This window comes from Pseudophryne corroboree, chromosome 2 (assembly GCF_028390025.1).
Source record: "Pseudophryne corroboree isolate aPseCor3 chromosome 2, aPseCor3.hap2, whole genome shotgun sequence".
NCBI lineage: Eukaryota > Metazoa > Chordata > Amphibia > Anura > Myobatrachidae > Pseudophryne > Pseudophryne corroboree.
This window is the reverse complement of record NC_086445.1, coordinates 847477013-847489517: the sequence shown is the minus strand read 5'-3', so window position 1 is coordinate 847489517 and position 12505 is coordinate 847477013. Positions and strand designations below refer to the sequence as shown.

The 12505-nt window shown below is 39.2% G+C and overlaps 1 protein-coding gene across 1 annotated transcript in view; it reads right to left on the bottom strand.

The window, feature by feature from the left end:
- Nucleotides 1-826: 826 nt before the first annotated feature.
- MOSPD2 (motile sperm domain containing 2) overlaps nucleotides 827-12505 on the bottom strand; it is a 200850-nt gene continuing 189171 nt past the window's right edge. Inside the window, exon 15 of the mRNA XM_063955784.1 lies at nucleotides 827-7162. Coding sequence (XP_063811854.1) covers nucleotides 7019-7162 — 144 coding nt within the window. The 3' untranslated portion in view covers nucleotides 827-7018. The remainder of the gene's footprint in view (nucleotides 7163-12505) is intronic.

The following is a 12505-nucleotide window of genomic DNA, read 5'->3' as shown; positions in this document are numbered from 1 at the left end:
GCATATATACAGTGCCCAACTGTATATATGCCCACTTTTGCCAAGAGGTCTCTAATTGCTGCCCAGGGCGCCCCCCCCTGCGCCCTGCACCCTACAGTGACCGGAGTGTGTGGGTTTAGTGTGGGAGCAATGGCGCACAGCTGCAGTGCTGTGTGCTACCTCATATGAAGACTGGAGTCTTCTGTCGCCGATTTCGAAGTCTTCTTGCTTCTGACGCCGGCTTCTGTCTTCTGGCTCTGCGAGGGGGACGGCGGCGCGGCTCCGGGATCGGACGACCAAGGGTGCGATCCTGTGTACGATCCCTCTGGAGCTAATGGTGTCCAGTAGCCTAAGAAGCAGGACCTATCTTCTGTGAGTAGGGCTGCTTCTCTCCCTTCAGTCCCACGTAGCAGAGAGTCTGTTGCCAGCAGATCTCTCTGAAAATAAAAAAAACCTAACAAAATACTTTCTTTCTAGCAAGCTCAGGAGAGCTCACTAAGTAGCACCCAGCTCGTCCGGGCACAGATTCAAACTGAGGTCTGGAGGAGAGACATAGAGGGAGGAGCCAGAGCACACCAGTATCCAATTTCTTTCTTAAAGTGCCCTGTCTCCTGCGGAGCCCGTCTATTCCCCATGGTCCTTACGGAGTCCCCAGCATCCACTAGGACGTTAGAGAAATAAATATATATATATATATATATATAATCTGCTACTAAATGTGTGCTATAGTCCCTGGAACATAATATTGATTTGAAAAGCACTGTATATGAAACTTGACCTTTAGTAAATATACCCCATAGTATCTCAAGGCACAATTATTAAATACAAAATTAGATATACACTCAAGTGTGATTTAAATATTTTATTACATTAACATATTCTGAAATACATAATAAAAATACATACATAGTAACTGTGAAAATACTTTAACTTTTGTTTTATATATAAATATATAAGGGCATGTACATACATTGTTTTAGCAGTTACATACTATATATTCGCAATCGGTGAAAAACAAACAAACAAAATAGTTTCTTTAAATACCTGTTACCTGTAGTCTGGCTATAAAAATAGTTGGTAATACACTGTATTATGTTGGTGACACTTACTGAATTAGATATTATATTTGGATGTTCTTTTATAAAATTGTTTCCCAGAAGCAGGATTTAATCTTAGAATCAACATTGTTTGGATTTAAGACACACAGCCGTGTTTCATTATTAACCATGCAGAAGTTGCTGCACAAAATGTATTTTAGTTAAGCCCCTTATAGAAAAGCAGCATGGGCTTTATTAACTTTCAGAAATAAACGGATAGGTTGTTAAACAAATACATTAATGAATTTTTTTTTAGCAAATTAAGCATTTAAAGTACCAGAATCGACAAGAATGTTGTATTATATATTGAATATACTTGTATATATTTTGAATATACTTTTAGTAATACATTTTCATATCACTATTAAGGAGTTTACCAGCTTCAGATGACTAATTAAATGGCTTGCATGTTTACTTAATACTGTACATTGATCTTAATGGTGTTCAACCATCAACATATAGTAACTGGGTTTTCCTGGTGTAGTTATCAGTCATCAGAAATATCTGAAGATACGGATAGTGGAATTATCCTTGTAGAAGCTCAAAACACAGAAATTTTAAGCAAAGAAAATTCAGAATCACCAGACTGGCAATTTGTGGAATGCATACAAAATATAGAATGTGCACTTAGAAAAACAAATGGGCACAAAGGGTCTTATTCAGACACAGCCGCGCATTTGTAGGCAGCAGCTGCATCCAGAGGGTCTGTGCACACACACTGGCCCGCAGACTGTCATGATGCAATCGCGTCCCAGAATATGCAATTGCATCGTATTGGCGTTCAGCGCCGCAGTGTTTGGTGGGTGTGGTCCGGACAACGCAGGCAGCTGCACGATGTCGCACGCAGCCGTTCCGAATAAAAAAAATGGCGCAGAACCACCTGCCAGTGCTGCCATGCTGTGCAGGCAGGAGTTGTTTGTCTTATTGATGCGTTCACAGTTAAATTGTGAACACATCGTGGGATGGCGCAACACACATGCAGGGCAGCCCCCAGCATATGAGAAGATGGATGCAGATCTTGCTGCGGAAGCATGATCTGCATCCATCTCTGAATAACCCCCAAAGTCTGTCAGCCATGGTAAACATTGAAGTAAAAGAAAAGAAAACAGAACACCTCACAAGGTGTTGGTAAGTTGGAAAAAAAGGAAAGGAAAAATAAGGAAAATAGAAACCGAAGGAAGCTTTTAGGAACTACAAATGTTATAAAGTATTTGGTAAAGGTTCTTCTACAACTGAGTGCAATCAGGAAGCAGTGAACCATTCTCTTCCTATAAAGATTTTCATATAATTTCAAGTGTTATTCAATCTTAAATATTCAAATGTAAATTTAGTTGTGTTTAAACATTTATATTTCTATTTGGTCTATTTATGGCTATATACACCTACAAAGCATCACATCTTTGCAGGTATATAGAACTAGGAATAGTCCAACAAAACTATTAATGTCCAAACACAACTAAATTACGTTTGCATTTTCAAGATTGAATAATACATGAAATTATAGAAATTTTTACCATTTAATTCTCGCTTTTTAACCATTTACTTATAATATTAGACAGGGCTATGTATCTTTGTTGGTGTCTACAGTGTAATTGATATACTGTAACTTTATCAATCAACAAATTGCATTTTCTGCCTGAACCAAACAATAAAGAACTACCTATGACCGCCTGGGTTTATTCTGGCAATTTCAGTCAGCATGATATGCTTAACAATTTGTTACTGTTGTAAAGGACTTTTGCCTTCTTTTCCAACTCGGATCCTAGATTATTTCCTGGAGTCATCTACAAAATCCTTGGATGCTGTGAAAATCAATAATATATTGGAGCAGCAATGCAAAATGGTTGCCCTTTTGTCATGGATGCTCTCTCTCCAGACACGGATGGTGATAGTCTTAAGTTTGCGGCTTCCAGGTGAAACCATATCTTGGGGCCTACTGGTTCATTGGCAAATAGCACCACAATAACAAAAAAAATGTTTATTAATTAGTAGATGTACCTTGCAACGGAACAATACAAAGCTTGAGTTATGCAATTGAGTAATAATAAAAAAAAAAAAAATTCAAATGCATAGTTTTATTAACAAAAACATCCGTAAAATCACCTGGAATACAATGTATTTATTGTTAATGTCAAGAAACAGCTTAAGTTCCATAGTGGTTAGTATCTATGTGAATCTTCACTCTACTCGCTATCCTGTAATGTATACTTAGGCAGCCACTTATTTACATTGTAAGCCAGAACTTTCTATTGGCTGCAGCAAAGCTTTACAAACAACTAAATAGAATACTTTCTATATTTGTAGCTTATTAACAATTACACTGCAATACCAGTTGCAGAAAAAGGGATGATATCAAACCTGAGGTTACACTTGCTGAAAAATCTGTGAAATATTTACATTTAGCAGGGACGCGCAGCCAGTGGAGGCAGAGCCTCACCTGTCACAACGATTAAAATAATAAATAACACAAAATCGGTGTCATAAATATCTATTTTTATTATTCTAATATTTTTTCCATGAAATTGCAGCCAAATCAGTTGGGAAAGAACAAGAGCTCTGTCTGCCGCTGACAATAGTAACATGGCTGTAGTGGGTGGCGGGACCAGCCATGGGAAGTAAAGCCAATGAAAACAATACAGAAAAGTGGCACCGGTACATCGGCCTCATTGACAAGGATTTGCCTTCAGACCACATGAAAGCACTCCCCTGTCAGTCAAGCAGATGTGCTTGTTCTGCTGGGTAGCAGGCATATGCAGTGGTGGGACACAGTGGAGGTTGCAAACGTTGGTGGCGGCCGGACCTGGTGGAGATAGTGGGCATGGCAGCAGGCCTGAACCATGGGAGGATCCAGTCCCTGTCAGACGCTTTCCAGATTTAGGCAGCAGTTTCCATTTCAAAAGTGGCGCCTCAACTTAGTTTTTCAAATTCAAGATGACCACCATGAGCCAATCACAGCTCGACGCATCATTGCCCTGCCCCCTCTGGCTGGCTTATCTGAGCCAGCTCAGGGCAGCGACTGGCAGTCCGCCAGCAGGGCAAGGAGCATGCAAGAGCTCCTGATTATAGAAGATGCCGAAAGTTCTGGTTGGTGGTAGCCATGCAAAAGTGCTTAAAGGCTGCCACCCCAGGTGAAAATACTGTATAATAAATTATTAAAGCATAAAGTGTCTTGTTTTTATTTGAATATTTTCTTTACAGGCGGACTATAGGTGCCAGCGGGCACTTAATGTCCAAGCATGCTGGCAATTGTGGTTCTCCAAGTGCCGGCATGCTGAGGCAGGCTTGCTGGGACCTGTAGGCTGTCTGTAAGGAATTATTTTCACAGTTCTTTAAATGGCCATGTGCAATCTTTATATATGAAGTTTTCAGAGGAATCAGTTTTACCCGCCTAGAAGGATTATTTGCTATCCACATGGGGTGCCATGCCAGTGCACTGGACAGCATAGCGAGAGCAACACTGGCCCAACAGTTATGTCTGTACAACTAGCACTGACTGTTAAAAAAGCCCAAGTGCCATCTAAAGCTTTTCTGTGAGACAAATATTTTTGTCAATCAAGTCCATAAAACACCATTATACAGAACAGACAAATTTAGATATAAAAATGCATAGTAATTAAGTGCTATTTAACCTATTCAGAAATTGTGTTGGCCATAGTTTATTCTATAAAAGTGGAATACAAAGTGATTTTAGTCATTAAAATGGCACTGCTTGACAAATGTATAAAAATACACTTTCGAAATGCAAATTTATGAGTAAAAGTAGCAGGAGCTAATAAACTGAGAAATGAAAAACGCAAATGTCAAATACAAAAACATATTTCCAAATAAGTGCTCAATTACTCTAATCATTAAAAATAATAAACAAAACAAGTTTAAGGTGACATTAAAAAGCACAATTTTTTGCTTCCAAATAATTAAATGACCATCTAAAACATTATGTTAAACCATTATCTTTTCATATATATTCTATAAAACATCACTACAAATGTCTCACATTTGAAACATTTACATATTAGTGCCATATATAAGAAAGTCATGTTTTATAAACGTTTTGAACATAATTGAAAACCATTTCCGAAGTAGTCCACTTTTATAAAATAACCAGCAATTGGTAGCATTGCTTCACCTTTACATTTTTTTTTTTTAAACCATTTCAAGAATTCTAGTACAGTGTCACTAAGAACATAATAAAACAATGTTAAAATAAAGACTCACGAACACTGACATTAGCTCCTTTGAGTTGTATTCGGTTTTAAATGAAGATAAATGTACAATACAATTAGTATCCTACTGACTTTCCTAGTACAGAAACACAGTAAATCATTGGCAACATACTGTAGCAAGGTTTACATAAATTCACATTTGAACACTACTTTTTATTTCACAGACTGCCAAGTAATCAGCTAATTCAGCTCATTTCTAATAAGCTGCACTTGATCCCTGGTGACTATAACACTTACAGTGTCTAACACTGTGTGCGGCTTCAAGTTCTGTCATTAGTTTACATCTTTACCATCTTCACCCATATAAATATATTCCCAAAAGAGAATACGGATCAATTCATTATTGACTTGCATACTGATTTAGCATTTTTTCTTCACAATAATAATCACGATACATTCTTCACAATACATCAGTTTTTTTTCTCCTGTTCCATTTGAAATAGGATTTAAGGAGGGAAATTGCTAGAAAAATATAGAAAGCATAGGGACCACTATAATACCTATTGCAGGGTTTCCAGAACTTGGTCCTCAATGCACCCTAACAGTCCAGGTTTTAAGGATATCCATGCTTGTTCACAGATGGCATAATCAAATTGACTGAGGTACTAATTAAGCCACATGTGCTTAAGCATGGATATTCTTAGAACCTGGACTGTTAAGATGCCTTGAAGACAGAGTTTGGGAACCGCTGCCCTATAGCATCAGGCTTGCTCAGGAACAAATATGGAACACTGGCCACAAAGAAAGAAAATTAAACTTGTTCCAACCCTGTTGAGGTTTCTCTAAAAGCCATGGGGTAGATGTATTAAGCCTGGAGAAGTGATAAAGCAGTGATAAGTGGAAGGTGATAACACTACAGCCAATCAGCTCCAATATGTAAATTGATCATTAGGAGCTGATTGGCTGGTGCGTTATCACCTTCCACTTATCACTACTTTATCACTTTTCCAGGCTTAATACATCTGCACCAATGTCACCATAGGGTTCAATGGCAGCTACACCTAATCCATGCAATAGTAATGCGTGTCTTGAAATACCCCCACAATAAGACTAATTTAGAGACATCCCCAACAGAGCCGATGCAATAATTATACAACACATACTGTGGGGCATTAAGCAATATTACAAGTGGCCTCTCAAAAATTTCCTCACAGAGTGTACCAATCAATATCAGTATACAATAATATGCTTTTTGTGAAACTACCAAAGTCCTTTTAATGCAACATATATCAATTTGTTAGTACATTTATTCTTAAAATAGGATTTGAAAAATGTATATACAGTAGTCTTGCCCAAAGCTAAAAAAAAAAAAAAAAGGGCTACAATTCTGGCAGCTAAAACAGCATTTGGCAACTATATTGGTAACTGGGTAATGCCCGGCCAAACTAAGGAAGATTGCATTGAGTATATGAAGGCGACATTCAACTAGAATAGAAAATGTTTAAGAACCTTCATGACGTCTAAGCAAAAGCACAGAGCTAAAGCAATGTCCAAGATGTGAGACAGGCGCATTATAAACCTCTGCAAATTCAGTTGCATCTCTCGGTGGTCTTGACAAGTGTGTTAATCATATTACAGTGTAGTTATATTATACGCTAAACAGTGAAGGCCACTTTGGTCATGTCACAAGATACCTTTTGCAGGAAGAGCATACAAAACATTCCTTCTGTAGAATAATCAGCACAGGCAGAATGACGAGTGCTAAAAACAAATTGTTTATCAGCTTGGATCCTTCGACTTGTACATGCCGGCAAAGACTATGGCGACTAAAATAGACAATAAAAAGGCTATTATGTGTTGGTACCAGACACAGTGTCCAATCTGTTCTTCTAGTCTTCGATTTGTTTCTAGTAATTGATTCAGCTGAAGGGGAAAGGAAAAGAGAGAGATAGTTGTGAGAAAACCTATTTTGTTATTGCATGGTTTAGGTCCCAGTGGTATCAATGCTATAAACTTCATTTATTACATCACTTATACAGAACACATTTCCTCGAACACATACTGTAGCAACCAACCAAACATTTCACAGGATTTAAACTAGAATTACATGACAAAGGATGTAGCTGCTGATTCCTGGAACCTCTGGTATTAAAGTGCACAAATAGGAAAACAATTGTTGTTCTGGGAGTCACGCCTTTTGTCACCTGGTGTGCCAACTACCTATGCTCAATACATATTACTATATACACTATTACTGTTCCTCTGAATCTACTCATCAACTGCCTGTGCTTTGGGAATCTTGCATCACAGGCAATACCTCCTTGGCTAGTCTGTTATAGCTCATATGTTTTTTTTTTACAAATTTTATAAAATGTAAGGGCGATTAACACTTGGGTCATAAAACGTAAGAGCTAAAATTCACTGTTGTATGATGAGAAGTAGTATTTATCTTGTGCCTTCCAGTGTCACTATACAGATGTGTACTCATACATCATTACCGCAGTAGCGCCAAACAGTCCTTCTCAGTGCGCCAGGTTCCGTACGACTCTGCTAGTGTCAAGAGTCATATATATATATATATTTATATATAAATAAATAAATAAATAAAATGTGTCTAATGCTGGCCATACATTAGGATAACCAGCATCCGATCCAATCCCTTATACAATTTCTCTTCAATCCCCCATGGAACCCATCGCACATGATTTGGAGTTTTATGTGCATACGATCTAGCATACAATCTACCAATCAATTGTGTGCCTCACAAAAAGCAAGTGATCACCTGGAAGGAAATGCCACTGAAAAATGATGCTGATCGTATAAAACAAGGTATGATGTGCATGCAATTATGATGTATAATATGGGCTGCACATATGATCTGAGGATGCGACATTCGACCCGACATTCGTACACACAATGCATCATATGACACGTTAAAATCTTACATTCATATCAGATATCGCACTAGTGTATGGCCAGCATTAGTCGCAACACAATGCGACTAGGACACACCAGGAGATTGTGCTGATTCTTTTGATATGAGACACTGGGGTAAATTTACTAAGGTGGGAGATTTTTAGAACTGGTGATGCTGCCCATTGCAACCAATCAGATTCTACTTACCATATATCTAGCTGCTTCTAGCAGATAATAGATATAATCTGATTGGTTGCTATGGGCAACATCACTAGTTCTAAAAATCTCCCACCTTAGTAAATTTCCCCCACTGTGTGCGACTGAATGCGAATCTGTGTCAAAGTGCTACGATGCAGTAGCCATGGCTTTTTTTGCATGCCATGTACCACTGTGCTCCATATACAGTCTCAGTTGCACACAGATATACAAGTGTTGCATATCAAAATAATTAGCACAGTTTCCTGGTGTGTCCTATTCATCAGTGACAAAGGGGGTCTATTCATGAAGCAGCGAAAAAAGTGTTGAGAAGTGAGCCAGTGGAGAAGTTGCTCATGGTGACCAATCAGCATTGAAGTAACATTTATAATTTGCATAATATACAATTGTACAGAGCAGCTGATTGGTTGCCAAGGGCAACTTCTCCACAGGCTCACTTCTGTTTTGACGTCACAAACACGCCCTGCGTTCGCCCAGCCACTCCTGCGTTTTTCCAGGCACGCCTGCGTTTTTTCACTCACTCCCTGAAAACGGTCAGTTAACACCCAGAAACACCCTCTTCCTGTCAATCACCCTGCGGCCAGCAGTGCGACTGAAAAGCTTTGCTAGACCTTGTGTAAAAATACATCGGTCGTTGTGAAAGTACGTCACGCGTGCGCATTGCGCCGCATGCGCAGAAGTGCCGTTTTTTGCATCATCGCTACGCAGCGAACATTTTCAGCTAGCGATCAACTCGGAATGATCCCCAATTACGTAAGTCACTGTGTGCTGCAATGAAACATTGTTTACTGTTTTGCACACTATGGTGCACACCCTGTTCCTTCTTGATAGATTATATATATATATATATATATACACATATATATATATCCCTCCAAAGGCGGCACTCAAAGGTTCAAAAAAATGACACAAGTCGGCTGTTTTTAAGGCAACGTTTCAGCGCCGTTCAGCGCTTTTATCAAGCCAATTACAAAAGTGATTTACACATACCGGTATTTAAGTGCTTCCACCACCATGCACATAAGCTCCGCCCACTTCCGTATCCAGGTCACCCTGCAGACCGGCTCAGGTTGCAGGGCTGTTACCATAGTAACCTAACAAATCACCACTACTGTGTATTGCAAGAATACAAATAGATATACATACATAAAATTAAAAAGACAGACAATAATTAAAAACAACATGCTGTATCTGAGAACCACAAATAGTTACATCTAAGCACCAGCATTATCGTTCTATTATTTATTCAATATCTTAAGCTATAACAAATTTTTATGGCATATTCTCAATAGAAGTAACAACATTCAAGGAGCAACAAATGTATCAAAAAATTTCATATCGTAACTTACACTAGAAGTTATAAATGCTGCATTATAAAGAACACTGCTGGTCACATTCAATTAAAAACCTGTAAACCCAATGTCTCGTTTAAGCCACGAGGAACCAATGTATCTAGACGCATAATCCATTCACATTCACGTTGTAACAATTTTACAGACCCGTCACCCCCTCTAGTAAGCGGCGGCACATGGTCTATAATACGGTATCTCAGGGTAGACAAATTATGTTTCGCCTCAGCGATATGGCGTGCAACAGGTTGTATGCTCGACCCAGAATTCAAGGCTGCGCGTATGGCAGCACGATGTTGTGCCATACGTTCGCGAAAAGTAACTTCAGTTTTGCCTATATATACCTTCGCACATGGGCATGTAATGGCATAGACAACAAAACGGCTTGTACATGTGAGCCGGTGTCTGATATCAAATTTCTGACCCGTGAATGGATGATGAAAACTCGGGCCCGTCTGTAAAAAGCCACAAGTGGTGCAATTCGGGCACCTGAAACAACCATTTCTAGGTTTGCCCAAAAAGCTCCCATATGCGGGTTTATTCATACCTGATATATCATTACGTACCAAGTAATCCCTGAGATTCTTGCCTCTTTTATAACATACCATTAGTGATTTATTCTGGAGAGCCGGAAGGTTTTTATCCGATTGGACTATTGGCCATAAAGATTTCGCTTTTTTATTAATGACAGAACTCATATGTGTGTAACGATTACTCCACATATGACGTTTGGAACAATTATCCTTTTTCTTGGACACCAATAGTAGATCAGGAGATACTGCCATGGCCTTGGTTTTTGCTTTAATCAAATCATTAATTCCATAGCCTCTCTTTAAAAATTTCTCAAACATGGAATCCAATTGTCTTTCTCCCATCTCTCTATTAGTAGAAATACGTAAAGCTCTTAAAAATTGTGAATAAGGGAGAGCATGCTTCAAGGGCTCTGGGTGGGCACTGGAGGCTAATAACAGGTTATTTCTATCTGTAGGTTTAGTATACAACGCCGGGCATAGCCTGCCTTCACATTTGGTTAAAGCTACATCAAGAAAATTGACACATTTAGCATCCAATGTATAAGTAAATTTTACTGGGCTATCACTGGCATTGTATGTAGCCATAAGCAATATAAATTCGTCAGCTGTACCTCCCCATAGAGTCAACAGATCATCTATGTATCTGTAAAATGCTAAGATTTTATCAGAAACACAGACATCAGAAAAGAATACATCCTTTTCAATACGGAACATGTAAGTATTGGCGTACGATGGGGCCACATTGGACCCCATCGCACACCCCGATGTTTGTAGGTATGTCTTACTATCGTAAAGAAAATCATTTCTTGTCAAAACCAATTCCAACAGTCTCATAAAAAAGTCCACAGGAGGACCCTGAAACAATGCATTGTCTGTGATCAACTCTCGTGTAGCCTGTAATCCCGCACCATGTGGGATGCAGGTATACAGGCTACTTACATCTACTGAACACAGTAAACAAGAATCGGGTAGATCAGGTAACCTTTGTAAGGACAATAGTAACGTGTTGGTGTCTTTCAAATACGTTGGTCTTGACTGTACACATGGTTGTAAAATGGCGTCAAGGTATGTGGCAACAGGCTGATACAAGGACCCCCTAGCAGCGATGATAGGTCGCCCTGGAGGTTGATGCAGGTTTTTGTGAATTTTAGGAATCATGTATAGTAGTGGTACAATAGGATATTGAACCACTAATGCACTCTTAATATCACTAGAGATCCACCCTTGTGTATGAGCTTCACTCAACAAACTGTCAAGTTCATTCTTAAATGTAACCGTTGGATCAGCATCTAACAGTCGATACGTAGATGTATCCTTTAATTGACGCTCAACTTCCAGTTTGTAATCACTAAGATTTAACACCACCAATGCCCCTCCCTTATCTGCCTGTCGAAAGACAATATCATCATAAGTGCACAAATTGCTCAATGCCGTGCGTTCCTCTCTGGACAAATTCCAGAATAATGGTTTCTTTGCCAGGGAGGACTCACAGACCTCCTTATCAAGAAGCCTGGTGTATGTTTTAATAGAAGCATTATTGCTGGCTGGATCAAATTTAGAACGAGCCTGTAGTTTACGCAATTGTGGGGGTAATGTGGTGGGACTCGGAGGTTTGTTGCCAAAAAACTCTGTAATCTTTAAGCTACGATTAAGCTGATAAAATTCAATTTTCCAACGTATTGGATCAAAGGGTACGGTCGGGACAAATGAAAGACCTTTGCGTAAAACACTAAGCTCATTCTCTGTCAAACTTCTATCAGATAAGTTATAGACTAAGTCTTCCTCGCCTTCGGGGTTTTTTTGCTGTTTGTTTTGCCTTTTGTTTTGCCCACCTCTACGGGTGTATCTGGGCTTTGATCTAAAAAACGGGCCCTAGTACGTGGCCCAGATGTTGGATTCTTAACACCCCTACCTCTACTCTGACTACTGTCATTGTCACTCTCAGTTGTGCCAGTATCGTCTGACCTGTCACCCCTTCCTTTATTCCAAGTCCGCCTGAACAAAGGACGTCTGTCATTACTAGGGTAAGCCCCAGTCAACCAAGGATACACACGCTGTTGTGTATAATCCATGTCGACCTTCCTCCTTTTGTCAGCTTTAAATTTCACTAGTTCATTTTTATACACCTCAAGCTGAGAACTCAGTTTTGTAATCCAATCAGTTTGTTTGTCTGTAGACAATGTAGCTAAGTGATTAGATTCAAAGGTAGCAATCTTATCCTTTATGCAAGATACTTCGCGTTTAGATTCTTC